The 26,880-nt window shown below is 35.1% G+C and overlaps 2 protein-coding genes across 2 annotated transcripts in view; one reads left to right on the forward strand and one right to left on the reverse strand.

Moving 5' to 3' along the window:
- LOC113511276 (orexin receptor type 2-like) overlaps window positions 1–9,103 on the reverse strand; it is a 138,877-nt gene extending 129,774 nt beyond the window's left edge. Inside the window, exon 1 of the mRNA XM_052892265.1 lies at window positions 8,909–9,103. The gene's annotated coding sequence lies outside the window, so the exon portion shown is untranslated. The remainder of the gene's footprint in view (window positions 1–8,908) is intronic.
- On the forward strand, window positions 5,381–7,902 carry LOC128200096 (uncharacterized). The gene is made up of 4 exons (XM_052892278.1): window positions 5,381–6,038; window positions 6,121–6,662; window positions 6,821–7,082; window positions 7,316–7,902. Exons 1-4 carry the CDS (start codon window positions 5,381–5,383, stop codon window positions 7,900–7,902), a joined length of 2,049 nt encoding a protein of 682 aa, XP_052748238.1.
- Window positions 9,104–26,880: the final 17,777 nt, after the last annotated feature.

The following is a 26,880-nucleotide window of genomic DNA, read 5'->3' on the forward strand; positions in this document are numbered from 1 at the left end:
TCAGGAATTAACCATGATAGTTTCCAGGGGGAACCGCGAGGAGGTCGACCTGGTTGGGTATATTGCTAGCAATGGGATTCTCAGTCTCCATTACTAACAATCCCTTTCCCCCTGGCAATCGCATTTAGGCTATAATGATGTTTAAAGAGAACACTGCGGCCGATCCCTCGCTCTTCTTTAGTCTTAGCCTCTTACGATATTCATGGAAAATAATAATATTCATAATTGTCAGGCAAGAATAAAAGAACGATGTTACAACGATGTTAATAAATTTAATTATTCTCACTATATATTTATATAATTGAAGATTGTGCCCCAGAAAAGAAAAGCCGATTTTAATTGCCAAAAAACCACTTATTTTGATCTAAAAATTAAACTACTAAGGCGATTTTGATGAAATTGCCATGGGACCAATTTGTAAATGTATCTTTTTTTTATACAACTTAGAATGACAAACAAGCTAACGGCCCACCTGATGGAAAGTGGTAACCGTCGCCTATAGACATGAGCAGTACCATGTACATAACAGAGTATACTGTTTCGCCCATGATACCCCCCATACGTTGCCATTCCTGAGAACTCAGGTATTATTCCTCTGTACCCTGTATCTTTTCAGAAAATAAAAATTATAAATTGACTTTGACAAACTGATGGAGTTATAACGTAACAAATGTAACAAAATACAATCGAGTTGAGAACCTCCTTTTATTTAAGTTGGTTAAAAAACTAATACAGCGTCATCATATCTTATCAGTCGGTAACTGTCCAGTGCTCTCCCCATAAGGGGGATTTGCCAGTAGTTGCCACGCTTTGCAGGCCTGTTGGCAACCGCAGTTAGGCTTTGGTGATCCCTTAAGAGGGACGCTGCTGCCATCTCTCGACCGTTAAGTACCCTTAATCGCCTCCTACGACACCCACAGGAATGGAAGGGGCGGCCTTTCGATTTGGAAAATTTTCTTTTTACCTGAAAGGTTATACTTTCAGATTAGTTTTATGTAAATTTTATCATTAATTTTAATTAGTTTTTAAATCAAAATAACAGATTTTTGCCACATTTGAAGCAGATTTCTTTGTGAAAAATAAACTTAATTTATGTTATTAAACTCAAATACAACAATGTAATCAGAACTACGATGGTAACATAAGTATCCAAGCAGAGGACTTTTTTTATAAAGTTTCCTCTGGCATACTTAAAAGACATAAGATGAAAATCTTGCTTTATTAAGGAAAAATCATTTTGATTTTTAACTTCTTAATAACGTCGAGGAGAATGTACGTAATTGATACATTTTCAAAGAGATTTTATTATTATTTAAAGTGGTTTAATAAAGTTCAAATGAGATACCTCATTAGTTCTCAATGTAGACTGTAATTAAAAATCTGTGTAATTAAAAAAAAAAATTAAATTAAAATCTTTCAGGTAAAAAAAAATGTCAATTTCAGTGGCCAGTCGTCACTTTATTACTGAAGTCTAATTTACATTACAAAGATAGCTGACTGAAACTAGTTTCTTCATTAGCTTAATTTCGACGGCGGATCCACGTGTAAATGTTTACTTTTATAACACATGGTGTTACTCCCATACCATCATCAAAACAGATTCGTGTTCACGACAGGGTGAAATCGAAAATGTTACCATCCTTTTATGGGTGCCATTCTTTTTCCTTTTTCCTTAAAGAAACATGGTTTGAAATATGACAAAATAAGTTTTATATTCTCTTAATAAGTTGACAGCTAGACGTGGATTTTTTTTATTGTTAGGGAGGCAAACGAGTGGAATGCCCACCTGATGGAAAGCATCTACCGTCGCTCATGAACACTTGCAACATTATAGGAGTTGCTTGTGCGTTGCTGGCCTTTTAAATATTTGTAGGTATGTATTTTAAAATGTCCCATATTATATTGTAAAACTGAAGACAGGAGCTCATTCCATAACCTAAATATACGAGGTAGATATGAATGAAATGCACGGGCAATAGAAGTATGCCACGCACTTAAGAAATTTAAGGTTGTATGGTAGTTTTGTTTGTCTTAAAAATTGTTAGTTTCATTTTGACTTTTGTTTCTTTAGGAAAAAAAAAAATTTGTGGTAGGACACTTTCTTTTTTATATATACATACATATATACGTCAGGCAGGTGGCAGGTCGTAAAACTAAAAACCAAATCTTTTTGTAATATGGATAAAACCATATTATGCACTATAACAATATATATATATATATATATATATATATATATATATATATATATATATATATATATATATATATATATATATATATATATATATATATATATATATATATATATATATATATATATTATTGTTGCTTATGAGGCATTGACGCTTATCTGTAAGAGCTGTATACACCTTTAATTAATGTGTTCATATGGCCTTAAGCTTGGTAGTGGAGGAGTAAGATTTCTTGTTCAAACTTAGATTTAAGCATTTTTGAATAGTAGTTTTTCTCTTTTACTTACTAATAACATTGTATATTGTCTACTTAATTATTGTGAGCATATTGTTGGTGTGTCTTTTATAAATAAATAAATGAGCATTCTCAATACCGGAATAATTGCAGACGTGTTGCCAGCCTTCTAAAAAGGAACACGCTCTTCTTTTACAAATTACGACGTTTGAAAATATTGTTGCTACTTTCTGAAGGATGATAATCAATTCAGTTTCACCAAACATAATGTCATGTATCCAATTAATGTAAACGTGACATGAAAATAGCGAAACTCTTTGATGCTACTAATGAAAGGGCCTATGTATTCATAATATATCACAATTATGTAGATTTCATTAACAATAACTAAGTTTTTGTCGCGTGAAACTGGTGCCACAGTATAAAACATGCTCTCTTTGAATGACTTCAAATAGCAAATAAGTTGATGGCTCCCTTGATTTGAAATCATGATTACTGTTTATCACTTACCAGAGGGAGACTGAACGAAAGTCGATCGCTTGGGTACCTCTGTCCCATTCGTGTTTCAACCGTGAAACAGCTGTGTTTGCATGGCTGTGTTTCGGTTTGAAGGGTGAGATGGCGTAAATTTACTGGGTACAGAGGAATAACACCTGATCCTCAGGAATAGCAACGCATGGGGAATATCATGGGCGAAACAGTATACTCTGTTATGTTCATGGTACTGCTCATGTCTATAGGCGACGGTTACCACTTTCCATCAGGTGCGCCGTCAGCTTGTTTGCCATTCTAAGTTGTATAAAAAAAAAAACTATCACTACATAGTATAAAACAAAGTTGCTATCGCTGTCTGTCCGTCCCTATGTATGCTTAAATCTTTAAAACTACGCAACGGATTTTGAAGCGGTTTTTTTAATAGATACAGTGATTCAAGAGGAAGGTTTATATGTATAATACATGCATAATATAGTAAAGAAACCATGATAACTTTAGAGGTTTCTAATGTGATGTGATGTAATGTGCACCCGTGCCAAGCCGGGGAGGGGGGGGCATGTCGCTAGTACTATATAAATGCGAAAGTTTCGTGAAAATGGATAGGTGTTTGTCACTCTTTCACGCAAAAACTACTGAAATATAAATATACATACATATACGATAATATACTATGATACCATTAAATCAACAATTGAGATCAAAGGTGATAATGGTGAAGAGACAAACCGTTTTAACAGCTTCTTCATAAGAGATTTGTAGACTTTTAAAAAAAAAATGTTAGAAACTTGTCAAATAGTGGCGGATTCTAGAGTCGTGAAGCTTCAAGAGCAAAGAAATTAGAAAGAAAAGCTAAACGACGGAATGGAATAGAGAGAGCAAGAGAGTTGTTAATGCGAAGTTTGCATACATGAGAATTACAGAGATACTTTAATTAGCTAAGATAAAGTTTGGCCGACTGAACTCTATCCAGCCAAAATAAATTTCTTGCTCAATACCCCATCTACATAATAAAGGTATCTTGTATGATAATAACGTATAAAATATGATCCCTAAAAATAAGTTTTTCGGCCACCTCTGACCAACTTGCCAGAGTTAGACTTTGTTGTAAAAAACTCGGCTACTTAGGCACTTCTATCCGGATGCTATGAATATGGTAATACTTCTACTCTGTTATATCCATGATACTATTTAATATCTATAGGTAAAGATTACCACTTTCCATCAGGTGGGCCGACAAATTGTTTACTATTTTAAGTTGTACTTTTTTTAAATGGATGATAATGTAATGGTAACCCCGCCTGCGCTGTTGGTATACGCTGGCGGGGCACCAGTGAGGGATGATAGGTGAGAATGAAAATGTAGGTTTTTTTATACAACTTGGAATGGTAAAAAATCTGACGGCCCACTTGATGGAAAGCGGTAACCGTCGCCTGTAGACATGAGCAGTACCATGAACATAACAGAGTATACTGTTTCGCCCATGATACCCTCCATGCATTGCCATTCCTGAGGACTCAGATATTATTCCTCTGTACCCTGTAAATTCAGGCCATACCCCACCCTTCAAACCGAAACACAGCCATGCAAACACAACTGCTTCACGGTAGAAACACGAATGTGACAGAGGTACTCAAGCAATCGACTTTTGTACAGTCTCCCTCTGGTTAGTTAGCCTATTGTAATGAATCTTGATTTCATTGATTTCAATACGATGGTTTCCAAGGGGACCACGTGGAGGTAGACCTGATAGGGTATGTAGGGTATTCAGCCATTTAGAAGTAGTGGTGGAACAAAGAAACTCATATACATGTATCTTATAAACATTACACTCTTTTTTAGATAGTTGTGTAAAGAGTACATACGCAATTCATTATTTTTAATTTTTTTTGCACAGATTAAAATATGTATATTGGGTGGACTGATGCCATTATCTACCAGTCAACCCTTACGCTAAGTAGAGAAATGTAATGGCGGTTTATAGATTGATTTTATTGGAATAATAATAAAATAAATATTTATGATAGACAACAGCATTAATATGTTATTATAATTCGACTTAACAAATATAAATAGGTATTGTCGTGGGTAATTATAAAATAAATATATATGTGGGTACTACAGTAATAAAGTAGTTGTTGTTCACACTCGAGACGTTTCATTACATTCACTACATGGTGACAGCGGTATAAAAGATTACGAATCCTTAACGTGTTTAAAATTGTTATAAATCAGTGTATAACATTATATAATAGTATTAGAAATATAATTGTGTCATTGTGTTGGTGTGGTGCAGTATAAAGTGTAATAATGGAGCACGCGCGTCCGCCTGCAGAATTAAATATGGACGGCGGCCCCGTAAGCCGGGCCGACGCTTGGAAAAAATGGAAACAACAATTCATGTTATTTTTGAAGGCTTCTGGTGTAGCCTGAGCGCTCGAGTGTCCAAGCTAGTCTAATGGTAAATCTAATCGGCCCGGATGGCTTCGATGTATATCAAACGTTCACATTCGACGAAGACAGTGAGCGCGATGACGTCGCGGTATTGATGAAAAAGTTTGATAATTATTTTGGAACAAAGCCGAATGTAACGTTAATGAGATACAAGTTTTTTACGCGTAACCAAGATGAAGGGGAATCTATACAACAATACGTCACCGCCCTGCGTCTTCTGAGCAAAACATGTGAGTTCACCACCCTGGAAGAGGAGTTGATCAGGGATAGAATCGTCTGTGGAATTCGACATTCCACTGTCAGGGACAGACTGTTGCGATGCGATGACCTCAACCTAGATAAGGTCATAAAAATTTGCCAAGCGGAGGAGGTGTCCCAGGAGAGCTGCCGTCAGATAGGGTCGAGTGGTGACACGGCGCGCGTGGACGCGGTGTCGGCGCGCGGTCGCGGGCGATCGGCGGCGCGCGGCTGGCCGCGGCGGGCGGCGAGCGGCGCGGCGCGCGGAATCAACCGCAGGGGGCCGGCCGCGGATGCGCTTGCGCCGCGGGCCGCGCGGTCTCCGTGCCGCGCTTGTGGCTCTGCGCGGTGCAGCGACAGCGAGTGCCCCGCGCAACGAGTCAGCTGTTACGTTTGCGGTAATCATGGACACTTCGCGCGCATGTGTAAGTCAAATAATTTTTTTCATAACGCCGGCCGCGCTCGGGCCGGGCGAGTATATGGAGTGGAATGTGATGTTGTGAGTAGTGAACCGGAAAATGATATATATATATATATGGTTTCAAATATTAACGTGCGAAAATGGACATGAAAATTTTAAATTGGACTCGGGGGCCGATTGTAACATAATATCCTATAGTACATTTTTAAAATTAGGTTTCGATCCGAACATAATTGTAAAAAAGAATATATCTTTATTATCATACACGCATGACACGATTCCATTAAAAGGAATCTGTACTATACCTTGGTATTATAAAAATATTATTTATAATCTCAAATTTGCTGTAGCGGACATAGAATGTAGCAGCGTGCTGGGACGGAACTCTTGCGAGGAGTTAGGGCTAATCAAGCGTATAATGTCTATTGAACTATCCAACTATAATGACTTATTTAAAGGTTTAGGGTGTTTGCCCGGAAAGTATCACATAGTAACTGATAGCTCGGTTCCACCTGTCATATGTGCGTCGAGGAAAATTCCTCATGGGTTACGCGATCGCTTAGCACAGGAGCTTAATAAAATGGTAGATTTAGGGGTCATCAGGAAGGTGAATCATCCAACTCAATGGGTACATCCTCTGGTGTTGTTGATCATGAACTTAATATATTATTAAATTATATAAATTACGGATGGCCTAAGCACAAATATAACGTTGCAAATGAAGCAAAGTTATATTGGTCGATAAAAGATGAGCTTTTGATAGTCGATAATGTTATATTTAAACAGGATCAGGTACTTATACCTAAAGAATTAAGAGAAGAAATGTTAAAAATAGTTCATGAAGGGCATCTAGGTATAGATCGGTGCAAGCGGCGCGCGAGGCAAGTAATGTTTTGGCCGAGTATGTCACGTGACATAGAGCAGTTTGTAAAGCGATGTCACACCTGTCAGGAGCACTCAAACAGACCTGCTAAGGAGCCATTGCTTCCTATGGAGATTCCAGCTCTGCCGTGGGAAAAGGTCGGCTCAGATATATTTGAATTTAATCGTAAATATTTCCTAATTATTGTTGATTATTATTCTAATTATATAGAGGTATGTAAATTAAATAATTTAACTTCTAACTTAGTCATTCAAAACATAAAAAATATTTTTTCACGTCATGGCATACCCAAGGTACTGATAAGTGATAACGGGACTCAATACACTAGCCGAGAGTTCAAAAATTTTGCTAATGTGTGGGGTTTCAACCATGTGACGTCCTCGCCGAATTACCCGCAGGCGAATATACTATTAAAATGATTTTAAAGAAATCTATTAAAAGTAACGGAGATTTTGATTTAGCTCTTCTTAACTATAGAAATACACCTAGGGATGGGTTGAGTTCTCCTGCGCAGTTGCTGATGGGTCGCAGGTTGCGTTGTCAATTGCCAGTACATGAAAATCTGTTAAAACCAAAACCTGTCGATCCTTCTGAGTACCAAACTATGTTACATAAACAAAATAACAATAAAATGTACTATGATCAGCACAGTAAAACTCTTCCTATGTTAAGAGAAGGTGACTCAGTAATCTGTATAGATGGAAAGATTAGGAGCAGAGGAAAGATAGTGGGGCGCGCTGACACTCCTCGTTCTTACATTGTCAAAAATAGTGTCGGTGCCAGGTATAGGCGAAATCGCCGTCACTTGATTAGGTGTGAAAGTGATCCACAAGCAATGCATAGTGACCATGGTAAAGACGAACAATTTAACGATGCGTGTGAGTATTCATGTACTAGCAGTGATGAGGCTTCGAATCTTAATAGTGAACAGCTCATCCGCAAAGCTAAAGCAGTGGCTATTCAACGCCTACGGAAAAAATTGTAAAAATAAAATACTTATTATTATAAAATACTTTTTATATATTATATATATACATAAATGTTTCTATTTTTTATTTCTATTTCATTTTTTTTGTTTTTTTTTTTTATAATGGGTAAATAAGGTGATAGGTTACTTAATATAGTATATAAGAAGTATTGTACAATTCATATATAATACAGTATATTTAAGGAGATAGAGTGTACCCTTTTGTTATATTCTTTAGAACTTGATTACATTGTTTGTTTTATATAATTTGGGGGGAGATGTCGTGGGTAATTATAAAATAAATATATATGTGGGTACTACAGTAATAAAGTAGTTGTTGTTCACACTCGAGACGTTTCATTACATTCACTACAGGTATACTACTAAACAGAATATAATGTGCAACAAAACTTAAAGTTATTACCTATTTTGCAACTAAAAATCTATATAAATTCACTTAGCTGTATATTTTCTAGTCTATGCTATGTTTGTGATAAATAAAAAAAAAACCGTAAATGTCGTTTTACCGCCAATTTTATTGTTTTATTTTTCGCGAGTTTATTACAGCGCGTGTGTCTACTTTATACTGATAAAGTTGGTATTCAATAGTTAAAATATATGAAGAAGTAAATAAAATGTAAATCTTCAATAGCATTGAATATAGTTAATAGTATGTCAGCGTTATTTTTAAACGACTTCAACTGCGAGAGGTTTTTTCGATTCTCGATTTTGAGAATTGCTTTTGAAATTTATAAGTTTACGCTCTTATGGATCCCATATTTATTTTATTATAGTAATTACTGCTTTTTTTAAAACATTTTAATAATTAAATCGGTATAAACTAGATAATTATATATAATGCAAAAAATGTAATCTCAAATAATTTGAAATCGAAATTTCGTTGTATTAAATATTATAGTATGACATATTTTGTTCACAAAAATTACTTTTATTAAAAGAAAAATAATTAAAAAATAAACATTTACTTATATCCAAGAAAATTAAGTAAGATTGTCCAACTTACCAAACATAACGTCACTTGTAAGCACGAACACGATAAAACACTTTTTATTTTTTACTATAACGTCAAATAAATCACAAAAAGTATATAAAATTATTAAACGTATGAGACAGTTCTTTAGTGTTTATGTCTAATTAAAAAAAAATTGTCAATGTCAAATTTACCGCCAATTTTTTTTCTTCTAACATTCACTCGCCGCGCGAGTGTATTAGGCGCGGGTGCCGAATTTATACTGACGGCAGCCAAACCTCTAACTCTATAGCTAGAATCGATGGAAAAGAAAAGTAAGTCGTGCCTAATATCAATTAATTATAGGTAATTATTGTTTAGTGTGTGATAATTGATCACACATCTTCATGAGGAAAATTAATGGGCGTATAATGTTTTTTTTTCTACATATTCGTAACTTGTTCCGTTTGTATATTTTTCTAGTTAAAATCGAACCGATTTCTCTGGCATTTGTTGAAAACTGAACGAGTTGAGATTTTATGCACCTACTAGCTTTTACCTGCGTCTTCGTTCGCGTGATTGACCGGGATAAATATAACAGTAGTCTATGTCTTTCACCATTACGTATAGTACGTGTGTATACTTAATTCCATGACGATTTGCTAAGCTGTTAAGGCGCTAAGAAATAACAAGCAAAAACTCATTTTTTATATAGTTATCAGAATATATTTATTATATAAGAATATATTTATTATATAATTGAGATCCTTCAGAGGTGACCAAATTTGTTTATTATTTTTTTCTTTTATTTACTTATTTTATTGCAAGATGTACAATAACTAGGCTATTAATTTATTTATAAATGGACTATGATTATGTTACTAACAAATTAGACCTTATAACCTGTAATAATAAAGATTATTATTATTTTTATTTGTCTTTCAAATTTATTATCATAATTATAATAATAGATTATTATAGAATATAATAAGTAATTATCCTTAATATTACGTAAATAAAATAAAATCCTTTCGCATAATTTTATAGTTTTAGTATGGATTTAATTCGGATGACAGTTTTATTGACTATGCTGACAATAAGCTGATGTGATGAAGGTAGTCGTTGAAACTTCGTAACAAATCAATTCGATATTATAAAATTTGGGTCCGTGTCATTTATCATTATGTTATTTTAAAATTATTATTAATAAATAAACAAATACAGAGTACCCCTCATCTAATGGTATCTATAATTTATTTATTTATTTAGAATAGAATGTCAAATGGAGGCAAATATAATGGACACACACAATGCATTTTATTTATATTTCTTTTTTGTTATTATTTTTATTAAGGAATTTTGAGACTGACTCTTGGCCACAACAGTATATCAGTTTTGCTCTTTTGAGGGCAAAGCAATAAACTGAATTGTGACCATTTTGTATAACTATTTTGCATTTTGTTTTATTTTTTTTTTGTTTTTCATTCTTTTATCTCTTTTACCGTGTATGTCTTTTTTTATACCACTGAGGTGGCAAACAAGCATACGGTCCACCTGATGGTAAGTGGTTACCGTAGCCTATGAACACCTGTAATATCAGAGGTATCACGCTTGCGTTGTCGACCCTGAAGAAACCTCTTTACTCCCCTTTTGAAGAACTCCATGCTGTAGGCTCTTGGAAAAACCTCGGCACGGAGCTCATTCCATAATCTGAGTGTTCGTGGGAGGAAACATCTCTGAGACCGCGCTGTACGCGACCATTGAGGCTGTAGGACATGAGGATGAACTCCCTGTCGATGGCGTGCCGTTCGATGGTAGAAAGTGGCCGTGACTGTATTATATGTATGTTTGTATTGTAATTTGTGTGCTGTAAGTAATACAAATAAATTATCTATCTATCTATCTAAATAAAGTATTTTGAAATCGGTGTCAAAAAGTCACTTAGATGCAGTTCAGTTGCATAGATAAACGGTTCTATCTGCAATAAATTGTGTTTTTTTTTGATGGGTGAAAATGGAACGGTAACCCCGCCTGCACTAACGGGATACGCTGGCGGAGCACCAGTGAAGGGTGATAGATGAGAATGAAAACAGGCCAGTTAGTCCATCATGATGAATTCATCAGGAATTAACCATAATAGTTTCCAGGGAGAACCGCGACGAGGTCGACCTGGTTGGGTATATTGCTAGCAATGGGATTCTCAGTCTCCATTACTAACAATCCCTTTCCCCCCAATAAATTGTGTTTAATTTAAAAAAAAATTACGAATAATTTAACAACAAACTAATGACCCATCTATTGGAGAGAAGATAGATTGTCAGTAATGGGGACTAGCGGCCCCATTGCTAGCAATACGCCCTATCAGGTCTTCTGGAAACCATCGTATTTCCCTTTATATATTCAGCACGATGGGCTAACTGAACTGATCTTCGTCCTCACATATCATTCCTAACTGGTGCCTCGCTGGAGTATATCGATAGCGTATTCTGACTCATCATCATCATATCAGGCTTCAACTGCCCCCTGCTGAACATAGACCTCCCCCATAAGGCGGGTTTTGCTAGTAGTTGCTACGCTTGATAATGTTTTGGCAACCGCAGATAGGCTCTGGTAATTCTTTAAGAGGAACGCTGCTGACTGTCTCTCGGTCATTAAGCTCCCTTAATCGTCTCTTACGACAACTACGGAAAAGGAATGGATGGCTCATTCGATTTTAAGTAATAGATAGATAGATACTCTTTATTGTTTCCTCCAAAAGATTACAATAGTAAACTTATTATAAATATAAATAATTACAAGAAATAATCACAATGAGAAAACAATGGGCGACCTTATCGCTAACAGCAATCTCTTCCAGGCAACCTTTGGATGGAGAGGAGTAATTATAAACAATTTGGTAGGAGGCATGATAAAAAATTTTGTTAGTTCTAGATATGGGAGATGTAATACATATAATAATATAGATGTTACAATAAGTATAAGTCCTCATATTTCGCCATAATTCGGCATGCAAATATTAAAACTTAAAGAGAATAAATGTTAAATAAGTCATTAAAATTCGAAATGTTATATAAAAAAAAATACTTCAAAAATGTCAGACACTTGTCAATAATAAAAAAGAAAGAAATGTTACTGTCAAATCAATACATATAATAATATAAAAATTATCCCTACTCATTATTATATATATATAATAAGATTATATCTCAATACCCTGTTGTTATTCTACTACTATAATTCACACCCTTCAAATCGAAACACAACCCATGCACGCAGGGGGGAAAGGGATTGTTAGTAAGGGAGACTGAGAATCCCATTGCTAGCAATATACCCAAACCAGGTCGACGTCCTCGCGGTTCCCCCTGGAAACTACCATGGTTAATTCCTGATGAATTCATCATGATGGGCTAACTGGCCTGTTTTCATTCTCATCTATCACCCTTCACTGGTGCTCCGCCAGCGTATCCCGTTAGAGCGGGCGGGGTTACCATAGCATTTTCACCCATCAAAAAAAAACCCATGCACGCACAATCACTATATAAAGGAAACACAAATGGGACAGAGGTGCCCAGATGAATTTTTTACAAAGTCTCCCAATTAGTGAAACATTATTAAATCAGTATTCACACTGCCACAATTGTTATAGCTATTTTCATTTTGTGAAATAAAATTTTTTAAGACAAGTGTCTGAAGAAAAAAATCTTCTGCGGTCTTTACTATTATGTTATCGAGGTATTGAATCCTCGATAATAGCTTTTATATTCTTTATCTGAAAACGTACTCGCCTACTTCGATATTAATTAAAAAAAAAAAAAAACTAAAATACCTAAAAGAAGCTAGCTACCTTTGTCCTTCTAACAAATGTTACAATCCATTAGTGTTGGGGATAAAGTATTGCTTGAGGGCGTGAGACGAGCTTCCAGTTTGCCAATGTCTCTTATAACTTTTTTTTATTTTTAGTAATATAGTAAAATTTATAAATAGACGATCTCTATACATGGAAGGTATTTAGGAAAAAATGTTACGTGTTTTCATAAGAGCAATGGAAGCCAGAAGCCAGTAATTTTAGAATTCTTGTGCAACATTTTGTATGTTTGTTGTAATAGCATAGCATAGCGTCCCGACATGACACCTAGTGTTTTTTTTTATCTGTCCCATGTACTTATTCCTCGGTCTTCCTCTTCCTCTTTTGCTCTCTATTTTTCCTTCTACTACGCTCTTTAAAAATCGTCCATATCGTATAATCTTATACGACACTAGCGACCCGTTCCGGCTTCGCACGGGTGCGATGCTAATACTTAATATATTTACCTACTACAGAATGTAAATACGCCTTCTACGTGCTATTTAAAGGCACGCGCCGCCAACCGGTCCGGTACCGACGCATCCCTATGTCCCTGCATTTGAAATCTGTAATATCTTCGGAAATATTCATTTAAATTAAATGCTATAAAGAGCCATATTAATCTACATTAAATGGACAATGTATTTAAGGTACTTAATTGGATAAAAATTAATGCTGTATTGCTTATAATCACTTCGTAAATAAACCATTTTTTCTCGTAAAATGTAAAGGATTAAAAATCGTTATTATGGGTTATCCTTAAGAGACAGATATATACCATTTTTATTGACCTTTTTAAGGTGTACAATGTACAATATTGTACATCTTAAAAACGTACATTATTTTGATTTATCTCGTGGCGTTCAACCAGTGTTTGCAATGTAAGTGCAAAAAATGTGTTTATTTACAACATCACATTAGAAACCTCTAAATTTATCAGTGTTTCTCTACAATATTATGCATGTATTATACATATAAACACTTTTCTTGAATCACTCCATCTATTTAAAAAAAACCGCTTCAAAATCCGTTACGTAGTTTTAAATATTTAAGCATACATGGAGACGGACAAACTATTATATATTATAATTGAATAAAAAATATATATTTCTGGTAAACAACAATAAGTTTCAATATAATTGTTAAAAATTATTGAATCCTGATTAGTTTAGATGATCGGTGTTACTCTAAACAATAGAATTGAATCAAAACATGGAAGCTGCAAAAAACGCCGCATTCTTAGCAATTCTACTATATGAAATGGAGAAGAATATAGACTACTTTTTAGCCTGATCCAGAAACACATCCCAGCCACGCAGACGAAATCGCGGGTAAGAGCTAGTGTGTATATTATAAAACGGGGAAGTATATTTCGAGTATTTCTTCTTTAAACAACATAAATCAAAGTCACTGTCCGAGTCTGTTTATCTTATTACATCTTCTAAACAACGCAAAGGATTTTGATACGCGCTTCAGTGTCATTTAAATATCTTATTGTTTTGGAAGGTTTGTGTTTTAATTAAACTTCTCTTTTATAAAAATAGGAATGAAGCATTAGTACATGTATATTTGACCAACACCATTGTCATTAAGGTTTTTTTTCAAGCTGACGGCCCACCTGATGGAAAGTGGTAACCGTCGCCTATAGACATGAGCAGTACCATGGACATAACAGAGTATACTGTTTCGAGGACTCAGATGTTATTCCTCTGTACCCTGTAAATTCACGCCATATCTTAGCCTTCAAACCGAAACACAGTAATGCAAACACAACTGCTTTACGGTAGAAACACGAATGGGACACAGGTATCCAAGCAATCGACTTTTGTACAAAGTCTCCCTCTGGTAAAGTAAGATCCGTATATCTCTCACAAAATTTCCAAAATATTGAAGTTGAACGAAACAAGAATGGTAGAAATGTTGTCAAAATAGTACTTTCTGAATCCTTATTCGTTAAAGGTTTTATCGAAAATTATTCTATTAAAATTATTCTATGATACTATATACTAACTATATATAATACGCGGCTTCGCTCGTATACGTACATGATTTTGAATAGTCTTCAAAATGTAAACTATTACATGATTTTTTTATGGATGAAAATGCACCTAATGATAACCACACCTGCGCTATTGGCATACTCTGATGGGGCATCAGTGATGTAATGATAGGTGAGGATAAAACAGGTCAACTGGCCCATCGTGGCGAATTCATCAGAACTATGCTTTCCAAGGGAAACTGAAGGACAACATCATATCAACCTTTAACTGTCCACTGCTGATCAGTTTTGACAACAGTTGTCATGCTTGGCAAGCGGATTAGTAACAGCAGTTAGGCTTTAGAGATGTTTTAAGAGGGACGCTCCCGCCTGCCAAGCGTAACAACTACTGACAAAACTCCCCTAATGGGGAAGGCTTACGTCCAGCAGTGGACAGTTAACGGCTGAAATAATAATTATAAAACTTTTTATTACTTAGAATTATTTATATACATTTTGACCTTACGTTACTTACGTTGTACCTACAGCTATAGTAGCGACTTTTTGCAGTAGACTGAGTTCTAGTCTGTATTTACATATTAAATGTATCAAGACTGATATATGTTTTTCATATAATAAAATCTTATTCTTTTGCGGTCGACTGTAAAAGGTTCTTAAATCTTATATAAAGCATATAACATTAAAATACGTCTATGTAGGCATAAACTGATTTTTATAAATAATTTTTATACTGTCTCCGAATCATAGTATATTACAACGAGTATATTATGTACAGAATAAAAGCTTCGGTAGACTAACAAATGTAGTAGGGTTGTAAAAACTGAATTATAATAAATAAATTCTTATTTTTTTTATAATACAGGGAACAAATGAATATAACCTTCAAGAAAAGAGCATATTCCTTTTTAAAAGGCCGGCAGCACACCTGCAATGTCGTTGGTGTTGTGGGTGATCATGGGCGACGGTAGTCACTTACTATCAGGTGAGCCGCATGCTCGTTTGTCCCTTATGTTGTAAAAAAATGTTAACAAATTATCTGCCTATCTATCTACGATGTATCTATTTGTGAATGAATGAAAAATTTACATTTGCGTTAGGATAACTTCTTTGATATATTAGTTATGATGTAATAAAATAATATTAATAGCTCAGTAACTATGTAGACCAGAGGGAGACTGTACAAAAGTCGATTGCTTGGGTACCTCTGTCGTATTCGTGTTTCAACCGTGAAACAGCTGTGTTTGCATGGCTGTGTTTCGGTTTGAAGGGTGGCATATGGCGTGAATTTACTGGGTACAGAGGAATAACACCTGAGTCCTCAGGAATGGCAACGCATGGGGGGTATCATGGGTGAAACAGTATACTCTGTTATGTCCATGGTACTGCTCATGTCTATAGGCGACGGTTACCACTTTCCATCAGGTGGACCGTCAGTTTGTTTGTCATTCTAAGTTGTATAAAAAAAAACCTGAATTAGGGCACTTTCCCAATTAGCACAAGCTGATTTTTTGCAATCGTAGTACGCGATGAGTGGCCAATGCCCTCACACACAAGTTATTTTGGTGCATTTATCCGAGCCAGTTTGCAAAGTCAGTTTTATTCTGTAGTATATTATATTTATTCTGTGGCTGTATCTAACATGAAATTATAGCTTTTGTTATAATTCTTGGAATTGTATTGAGGAAACCTCTTTGTACTTTAACTCAATATTCCATATTCGTATAAGAGACTAAGTCGTTTAAGAGCATTATAATATATACTTGGTTCAACGTTCTTACTGCATCATCTTCATACGGTTGCAAGTTCGACTCTCGCGTGATACAAATATTTTTATTAGTGTGTCTTTTCATTTAGTTTGAGACGAGGATCATGAATTTACTTTGTTCTCACTCTTTTCATTTATGGGTTTCTTCTTTTAACTACGACTAATTCATACATTTTGTTCCAGCTACTTCTATCCCATGCCATGTCATCTTTGACCTCCCTATACGACATGACATCTATTGTTTCCTTTATCTGTCCCATGTAGCTATTCCTCAGTCTTCCCCTTCACCTTTCTCCTTCTGTAATGCTCTTTAAAAAAGCGTCTTGTTGTACAAGGTGGCTCAGCGTTTTGCCCCTTCTACCATATTCTCTTTTATTTTTATTATTATTCTTTCTTCTCATTTATAATTAATTTATTATACTAACATATATTATATAATTGGATAACATTATATGAAATTTTATTTAACATAAGATTTTTATGTACTGATTCACATGGGCAAAGTCGCGGGATACTAGCTATAGCTGGTAAGAAAATATTTGTTTCTATATGGCAGATTTATAAAAAACAAATATTTTTTTATAAATCTATGTTATGTACTGTAATAAAATACTGCGCATTAACGCCGGCTTATGTTTGCTTTTATTTCGAGCTCTCCCACTTATAAGTTTTAATATAATAGTCACCTCTTACGAAGTACTGGAAATAGAAAGGTACTCCTTTCGAGAAAAAGAGAAAAGAAAGAAATATTAACATATAAAAATTTCGTGTTACGATGTTCGTTCGTGTTTTTTTTTTATACAACTTAGAATGGCAAACAAGCTGACGGCGCACCTGATGGAAAGTGGTAACCGTCGCCTATAGACATGAGCAGTACCATGGACATAACAGAGTATACTGTTTCGCCCATGATATTCCCTATGCGTTGCCATTCCTGAGGATCAGGTGTTATTCCTCTGTACCCAGTAAATTTACGCCATCTCACCCTTCAAACCGAAACACAGCCATGCAAACACAGCTGTTTCACGGTTGAAACACGAATGGGACAGAGGTATTCAAGCAATCGACTTTTGTACATATTTCTTTCATTTATTTTTTTAAAGTTTAATTCTGATAAATACATACATTCAATTACATCATAACTAATATACCAAAGAAGTTAATCTAACGCAAATGTAAATTTTTCGTTTTGTTTCACAAATAGGTACATCGTATCGTACCTCCTTTTTCTTAATCGGTTAAAAATACAGTCGAATCGGGAACCTTCCAATTTCTATATCCAAAATGAAGCCGTACAAATAAATAATAGAATTGAAATGGGTTTTTTCATCAATCAAATCGATTTAATCAATTTATTCTTTTTGCGGTCCACTGATTGCGCCGTAATAAGACGGTATCTTCTCTTATTAATAAATAATAAAATTGTAACTAGATTATGTCTGTACGTATAAAGGTATGAAAAGATTGATGAATGTGGAAGAAGTGAAAGAGGTTTGTTTGAATCGAAGCATTTGGCGTTCCATTGTTTCTGCCTACCCTAATGGGAGACAGGCGTGACAGATATGTATGTATGTATGTATAAAGGTATATTACAAAGGGTTTTTTTTTTAATGGGTGAAAAATGAAATGGTAACCCCGCCTGCGCTATGGTATACGTTGGCAGGACACCAGTGAGGGATGATCGTCAATTCAGCCATTATCCGTCCACTGCTGGACATAAGCCTCCCTCGTAGACTACCATAAAGAAATCCGTCCCCTGACTTGCAGGGGCAATGCATTTGTCGTCGGTATCTTTAAAACCGTGCTGTACGTAATAAATCAGGCAGGCAATGATTAACCATCATTGTTAGCAATATACCCTCTCAGGTCGACCTCCATGCGGTTCCTCTTGGAAACTATCGTGATCAATTATTGTCAAATGCGTCGTAATAGGCCATTTGACCTGACTTCATCCTGACCTATTATCACTCACTGCTGCCCCACCAGTGTATACCAATAAAGCAGGCGGGGTTACCATTTCATAATCAATCATTAAAAAATCCAGGCTTTAAGGTATGGGATGAATTCTGTGTCGATGGAGAGCTGTACTATAGTAGTAAAAATCTACAATGTCTGTATTTTATTAAAAAAAAATCAATACAAAGTCAGACATGGTTTGGTTTAAATAATAGCAATAGAAATTAAAAAAACATTTTTTAGAATTTCTGTCTGTCTCTTTGTTTCGGTATTATGTCAAAACTACTGCACCTAATTATGTATAATAATAATATGTTAGATTGCCATCTCCTCTCCTTACGAGAAAAGATGTGTATTTTGTTAAAATAATAATAACTTTATTCAAGTAAACTTAATAATCATTTTTGAATAGTCAATTTTTTTTTATAAAACAATCGCCCATTACGGAGAGCAATTTCAGCTGAGAAGAATGATGGCAAGAAACACAGCTGTTGTTTTTTCTTTAATATAAGTTTACAACAAAAGAATTATGAATGGATAAAATGACTATCACAAACTTCGTATTTGGGGGGAAAGGGATTGTTAGTAATGGAGACTAAAAATCCCATTGCTAGTAATATACCCAACCAGGTCGACCTCCTCGCGGTTCTCCCTGGAAACTATCATTGTAAATTCCTGTTGAATTCATCATGTTGGGCTAACTGGCCTGTTTTCATTCTCATCTATCACCCTTCACTGGTGCTCCGCCAGCGTATTCCGTTAGCGCAAGCGGGGTTACCATACCCCACCCAAAAAAAAAACTTCGTATTTGTTATAAGAAAGGAAATAAAAAGGTACCAAGCTACAATCAAGTACAGTATTCTTGGACAGACCAGTCCTTACTAGAAGCACTTGGTCACGAGTATAATTTGAGTGCAGTTTGCACAGTTATATTTCTGAAAGTTTAACTTAAAAACTGTTTTTTTTTATGTTACTTAGGATGGCAAACAAGCCGATGGCCCACCTGATGGCAAGAGGTAACCGTCGCCTATAGACATGAGTAGTATCATAAACATAACAGAGTATGATACTGTTTCGCCCATGATACCCCTATGCGTTACCATTCCCGAGGACTCAGGTGTTATTCCTCTATACTCTGTAAATTCACTGCAATATTCTACCCTTCAAAACCGAAACACAGCCATGCAAACACAACTGCTTCACGATAGAAACACGAATGGTACAGAGGTGACCAAGCAAACGACTTTTGTATAAAGTCTTCCTCTGGTAAAAGGTGTTTGCTTTATCTTGATACGCCATCTAGCTTAGCTACTTCTAAAATCAATGTATACAATATACAAATCTCCTGTCAAAATGTATTCTATACTGTATATGTTAAAGGGAAAATCTATTGTCAATATTAAGCCCTCCACGGAAGACGGACATTATGTCCGCTCACATAATTTCCCTTTCTGTATGTCACGTCTTTGCACAACGTGTGTGCGCTGTAGCATGCAATTTTCGGGGCTTTATTATAGCTGAAATAAAATGTACGCAGAGATTTATCTCTCGTCGGACTTAAAAGCTTGGTAAAAAACACGAAGTAAACGTAAAGGGAAACCGTTGGATGATTTATGGTTTTTTAAGAGACCGTAAAATGATGGGCATTAACGTGATAATTTAGGTTAAATATAAACATTACACGACTGCTCAGAAAAAGAGTGTATTGTTTTTTATGGTTCCTGTATGTGAGCTTCTATGTTCCATTATAACTTCTAAATGACTGAATAGATTTGGCTGTATAGTTTAATGTTAGAATAATTACATCATCCTGAATGATATGGGCTGTCATCATCGTATTAGGCTTTAACTGTCCACTGTTGAACATAAGCATCCCCCTTAGGGGGTTTTGCCACTGATTGCCACGCTTGGCATGCGGATTAGCAACAGCAGTTAGGCTTTGAAGATGTTTTAAGTGGGACGCTGCTGCCCATCCCTCGCCCTTCCTTAGTCGCCTCTTACGACACCTGCGGGAAAGGAAGGGGTGGCCTATTTTATGCCGGGACCGCATGGTGAGATATGGGCTGTAACTGTTAGTAAGTAGTTTATTTTTGCATAAATAATCTCGGTTTATTTTTTTTACGATGCAGGGGGCAAACGAGCATGCGGCTCACCTGATGGTAAGTGACTACCGCCGCCCATGGTCACCCACAACACCAACGGCATTGCAGGTATGCTGCCGGCCTTTTAAAAAGGAATATGCTCTTTTCTTGAAGGTTACGTTGTCGTATCGGTTCGGAAATACTGCTACTGGAAGTTGATTCCAAAGAGTAGTTGTGCGTGGGAGAAAGTGAAAGAAAGAAATTTGTGGTATTACCATAAATGATGTTTTTACTAGACTTGGTATTATTGTGCGTAAGTCTATTAGAATTTTTTTTTATTCTGCTACTACTATTATTATTAGTAGTTTAACGACCTTCCATATTAGATATCAATCTCCGGCCATTATTTAGTCCACGCACATATTGCGACACCTATAGTGTTTTCACCTCTAAACGAGGTATCTACAGACAAATAGTAGGTCGCTGCTTGGAGTCTCTACAATACTAACTTCGATTAAAGGTGTTTTTTTTTTTAAGGAATGAGAGTAGAATGGTATCTTGCGATATCGTTGTACGCTGGCGGGGTACTAGTGAGTAGGTCATATATTAACTTAATATTAACCGCAATGGTTGCCAGAGGATACCGTGTGGAGGTCTGATATATACCTGGTACATTGCTAGCAACGGGCCCACTATTCCCCATTACTGACAATCCCTTCTTCCCCAATATCCATCGTCAGTTCAGGCCATTAACGTCAAGTGACCGATATCACGAACCTACGTTATATGTAAGCTTATATAGTTTAGCTTTATTGATCTTATACCAATTGTTTGATACCACAAAGAAATGTGAAATATTAGTTTCCTGTATCTATTTTACCGTAAAAAAACATTTATCAGTTTGACTATTGCTGTAAAGGTTTCAAAAGAAATAATATTATATGTCCAAGAATAGGGGAAAAAATATTTAGACTCTTCAGTAACAAATTTGACAGCTGATAATGTTTTTTTTTTATTGGGTGAAAATGGAACATAGGGGAGCACACCAGAGGGAGACTTTGTACAAAAGTCGTTTGCTTGGCCACCTCTGTCCCATTAGTGTTTCAACCGTGAAATAGTTGTGTTTGCATGGCTGTGTTTCGGTTTGAAGAGTGGGATATGGCGTGAATTTACTGGGTACAGAGGAATAACACCTGAGTCCTCAGGAATGGCAACGCATGAGGGGTATCATGGGTGAAACAGTATACTCTGTTATGTCCATGGTACTGCTCATGTCTGTAGGCGACGGTTACCACTTTCCATCAGGTAGGCCGTTGGCTTGTTTGCCATTCTAAGTTGTATAAAAAAAAGCATAGGCCTCTCCCATAAAAGAGTTTTTCCCGTAGTTGCCAAACTTGGCACGCGCGTGTATCGTAAGAGTCGAATAAGGCAATTTATTGGTCGAGGGATGAGCAGTGGCGTCTCTCTTTAATCATCACCAAAGTCTAACTGTGGTTGCCATCTCGCCTGCCAGGCGTGGCAACTACTGCAAATGAGAGTAATATATAGTATTTAACTATATATTATTATGTGTATTATTATAGAATTATGTGTATAATCACTACATAGTATAAAACAAAGTCGCTGTCGCTGTCGCTGTCTGTCCGTCCCTATGTATGCTTAAATCTTTAAAACTACACAACGGATCTTGAAGCGGTTTTTTTAATAGATAGAGTGATTCAAGAGGAAAGTTATATATATATATATATATATATATATATATATATATATATATATATATATATATATATATATATATATATATATATATATATATATAATTCATGCATAATAAAGTAAAGAAACACTGATAATTTTAGAGGTTTCTAACAGTTTCTACAGTGATTTAAGAAGAAGATTTATATGTATAATACATGCACAATATTGTAGAGAATCATTGATAAATTTAGAGGTTTCTAATATGATGTCGTAAATAAACACATTTTTTGCGCTTACTTATCAAACGCTGGTTGAACCCCACGAGATCAATCAAAGTAATGTACTACACCTGAAAATGGTCAACAAAAAAGTCCGCGATGGTATATGTCTATTTCTTAAGGATAACCCACAATAACCAATTTTTATCCTTTATATTTTACGGGAAAATTGGCCTATTTACGAAGTGATTTTAAGCAATACAGCATTAATTTTAATCCAATTTAGTATTAAGTACCTTAAATATATTGTCCATTTAATATAGATCAATATGGCCGTTTACAGTATATAATTTAAATGAATATTTTCGAAGATATTACAGATTTAAAATGCAGGGACATAGCGGTGCGGCATTGCACCCGTGCGAAGCCGGGGCGGGTCGCTAGTATAGTATATTTGTTATTTATATATATTTATTCGTATATATATGTAATTTTAACTAGATGGAGTGACGACCTGAAATGCATTGCAGGGAGTCAGTGGATGCAGGTGGCTCGGAACAGTTCTTTATGGCAGTCTATGGGGGAGGCTTATGTCCAGCAGTGGACGTATAATGGCCGAAATGATAAATGATGAATGATATATAATTTTAGTATGTATGTATATCAATAATTAGTAGTACTGCATTCGAGTATTCCGACACTTCCCTATGGTTGACTGGGAGAGAATGCTTTTAGCATTAAGTCCGCCTTGTACACATATATGTAGCAATAAATTAATAAATGTTTTTATAGCTTTACTGTTATGTGTATGACACCGTAGGTAATGGCTATAAACTAAATTCCATTAGGCGACAAAGACCAATAAAATTCATTCTATTTATCGCAATAAATATAATATAACTTAGGCGTATATATAGTATTTATGTTTTTTTAACACGAACGCTTTTTCTTTTTAGATACACTTCTTGTGCCAAGGAAACTACCGTCTTTATTTTATCCGATGCTCCGTCAGTGTATATCGTCAGCGAAGGCGGGGTTACCATTCCATTATCATCCATTAAAAGATATCCGTCGTATTCCTCGCACGTTATCCTATTTAGTCCATAATAGTTATTATTCCTGAAGACTGTATTATTATGAAAATGAGACTTGTTGCGACATCTTCCCACAGGCCTAGTAACAACCGAGTAAATTTCATCTTATTTGTATACGAATTCACTTCTATCTATCAACCTTGCTTACAGAGTTTTCATTATGAGTATAGTTTATGAAAATGCACAGAGATGGCGCTTTTTATAATTTACACTTCATTTCAAAGTAAAAAAAAATGGCCTATTTTATACTTTTAAAGGACAGGCATTCCTTGATTCCTTGAAATGAACGCTTGTGCTTATTGTAGTGATTATGAAATGTAAAATTATATTTGAGTTAAGGAATATTTTTTATTTATACAACTTAGAATGGCAAACAAGCTGACGGCCCACCTGATGGATAGTGGTAACCATCGCCTATAGACATGAGCAGTACCATGAACATAACAGAGTATACTGTTTCGTCCATGATACCCCCCATGCGTTGCCATTCCTGAGGAATTAGATTTTATTCCTCTGTACCCTGTAAATTTACGCCATATCCCACCCTTCAAACCAAAGGCATGCAAACCCAATTGCTTCACGGTGGAAACACGAATGGGACAGAGGTACCCAAGCAATCGACTTTTGTACAAAGTCTTCCTCTGTTAATCATTTAATTCAGTGTTTTAATTATGTAAAATTGTTATTTAGTTAATAAATTCGTTCTTTAAAGATTTGTCTCTTGTATTTATTATGTTACTGTACCGATGCTTTCGTGGGTGAGCGTATTGGGAAACTGTAAAGCTTAAATAGTTGATAATATAAATAAATAAAATAGTGTGATTCTATTTGCTGGTAAATTCTCTTTAATTTGTTGTATGTGGAAACAATTAAACATATTATGTCAACAGAGTTTCATAAATAATATGACATTTGCATAAAGCTATTTTCATGCAAAGTACATTAATTTAGACGGAGCGATTGCTAGCACTGGCGCGAGGCACGATTTAATGAAGAAATTATAGTTAGTTAGTTATTAAGAAAATAAATATTATTATTATTATTATTATTATTAAGAAAATATAGTTGTAGAGTAATGAATGTGAGGTAAAATAATTTAGGATTGTTTTCCCTAAAAAAAACTCTAATTTGTAAGAAAACTAGTTATGTTCATTTCAAAATAAAACTAAAGTTTCATTGCTAATTAATGCTCCTTTCCACTCAGGGTTTGTTGGAAGAGAACTCTTACAGAGTTAAGCTCGCCTGTTGTACATCTTTATTTTATATGTTTGTAATTTTTTGTGTACAATAAAATATAAATAAATAAAGATTTTTTTATCATTATTTCAGCCGTTAACTGTCCACTGCTGAACATAAGCCTTCCTCATAAGTGGAGTTTTGTTAGGATAGGTTTGGCAGGCGGGTTAGAAACTGCAGTTAGGTTTTTACAGATGTTTTAAGAGGGACGCTGCTGCCCATCCCTCCACCATAAGCTCACTTAATCGCCTCTAACGATACCCACGGGAAAAAAAAGGGTCTCTCATTCTATGCCGGGACTTAAAACACAACTAAAGTACTAAACCAATTTTGATTAGTTAGTAGAGGGAGACTTTGTACAAAAGTCGATTGCTTAGGTACCTCTGTTCTATTCGTTTTTCAACCGTTAAGCAGTTGTGTTTGCATGGCTGTGTTACGGTTTGAAGGGTGGGATATGGCGTGAATTTACTGGGTACAGAGGAATAACACCTGAGTCCTCAGGAATGGCAACGCAAGGGGGGTATCATGGGCGAAACAGTATACTCTGTTATGTCCATGGTACTGCTCATGTCTATAGGCGACGGTTACAACATTCCATCAGGTGGGCCGTCAGATTGTTTGCTATTCTAAATTGTATAAAAAATAAAATAAAAAAAAGTTAGTAGAAGGAACATACGAGTACTAACTCTGTTAGTATATCCTTTCAGATAAGGAAAGAATTTTCCAATGAAAGTCTACAAGTGACGGTGTCATGGAGTAACAAACAAATACAAAAAAAAACAGGAATTAAGAGTCTACTCATTTTTTAAGTCGGATGATAAAATATATATGCTTATGACTATAATTTATAATGAGGTAGTCAGAGCCATTTGTAGACCGCTTTGGTCTTTATTGCAAATATATAAATCCTTACTAATATTGTTAATGTGAAAGTAAGTTTGTTTGTCACCTTATAGCATCTTAACGACCTAATTGGGCTCGGTAAATCACTATGAAATTTGATATACACGTATTAAATGCAATGGAGCAGGATATAAGCTTATTTTTATCCCGTTCAGTGATCCGGTGACGTAGTTGAAATTGCGGGAAAAAAAATTATTATAAAAGGGATCAAATCAATTTGACCTTCAAAAATTCGTGATCGACTCAATCTCTCGTCGTCACATAGTATGGGACCAACATATTTGAAATATTACAAAGTTGTTTCGACTCTCTATCGCCATGAAACCATAGCGCGTTCTAATTTTAATGACAACGCCATCTATCGACGCAAATTAAAAAGACATTATTTTGTTTCAAAACTAGTTTTATAAAATGTGTTTAATGGAGCGTTTTATTCCTTTTTTCTAATAAGAAGTAGGGAGAACAATGCTTTTTATTATCTTTTTTAATGGATAGAGAGCAAAGTCGAGTGCAAATTAATACACGATGTCTTTGCATAGATGCAGAGATATTAGAGAAATATGTACGGAGTATTTACAATAGTATAGAAAGGCTGAACAATTCTGAAAAAATGTTTTATTAACTTCTAAGCATTATTATTGACAATGTTGCTGTAGTTTTCAATAGTATTTGTTTGTTTAATTTTGTTTAATTTAGTATTGTCTAATTTTGTGTTTCGTTTACTTGTATTTTATTTTGTGCAAATTCTAAAGGCTACCAAATTACTATTTAAGTATATAATTATGTATTATTTTAGCTGTTTGTTTGCGTTAAATAAATAAATAAATTTAATGTAGATCTACCTGCCTTGAGGCCTGCATCGAACCATAGATTATTAAGTTATTTTTTTATTATTTCACGACATTCCTTTTATTCATATTATTTGATTTGGTGGTGTCTTCTGATTGTTAAAATATATCTAATGATGTCCTAAAATTGATTAAGGTACGATGGGACTGACGTGGACAAAAGTCCCTAAATAAATAAAGATAAAAATAAATAAATAAATAAATGATGATGTTGCTAGTAGTGTCAGGAAGCAATCGTGCTACATAATACCATTGTTGTTGGCAATTAAAAATCCATTCCTAATTAACTTAAGGTACGTGCCTGTGTGTGTTTGCTTCACATTAATTTAATAGGAATTAAGCTCCAAATGACTTCTTCACAGCTGACGACTGGGAGACTAATTA

Source organism: Galleria mellonella, unplaced genomic scaffold (assembly GCF_026898425.1).
Source record: "Galleria mellonella isolate WM207_F2 unplaced genomic scaffold, CSIRO_AGI_GalMel_v1 utg109, whole genome shotgun sequence".
Taxonomy (NCBI): domain Eukaryota; kingdom Metazoa; phylum Arthropoda; class Insecta; order Lepidoptera; family Pyralidae; genus Galleria; species Galleria mellonella.

Excerpts from the sequence above, each read along its gene's own strand:
- LOC128200096 (XM_052892278.1), top strand. The coding sequence starts at position 5,381 with ATGGTAAATCTAATCGGCCCGGATGGCTTCGATGTATATCAAACGTTC. Across the intron at positions 6,039-6,120 it reads TGGACACTTCGCGCGCATGT|TGAACCGGAAAATGATATAT; the intron begins GTAAGTCAAATA and ends TGTTGTGAGTAG. Across the intron at positions 6,663-6,820 it reads TGAATCATCCAACTCAATGG|GATCAGGTACTTATACCTAA; the intron begins GTACATCCTCTG and ends ATATTTAAACAG.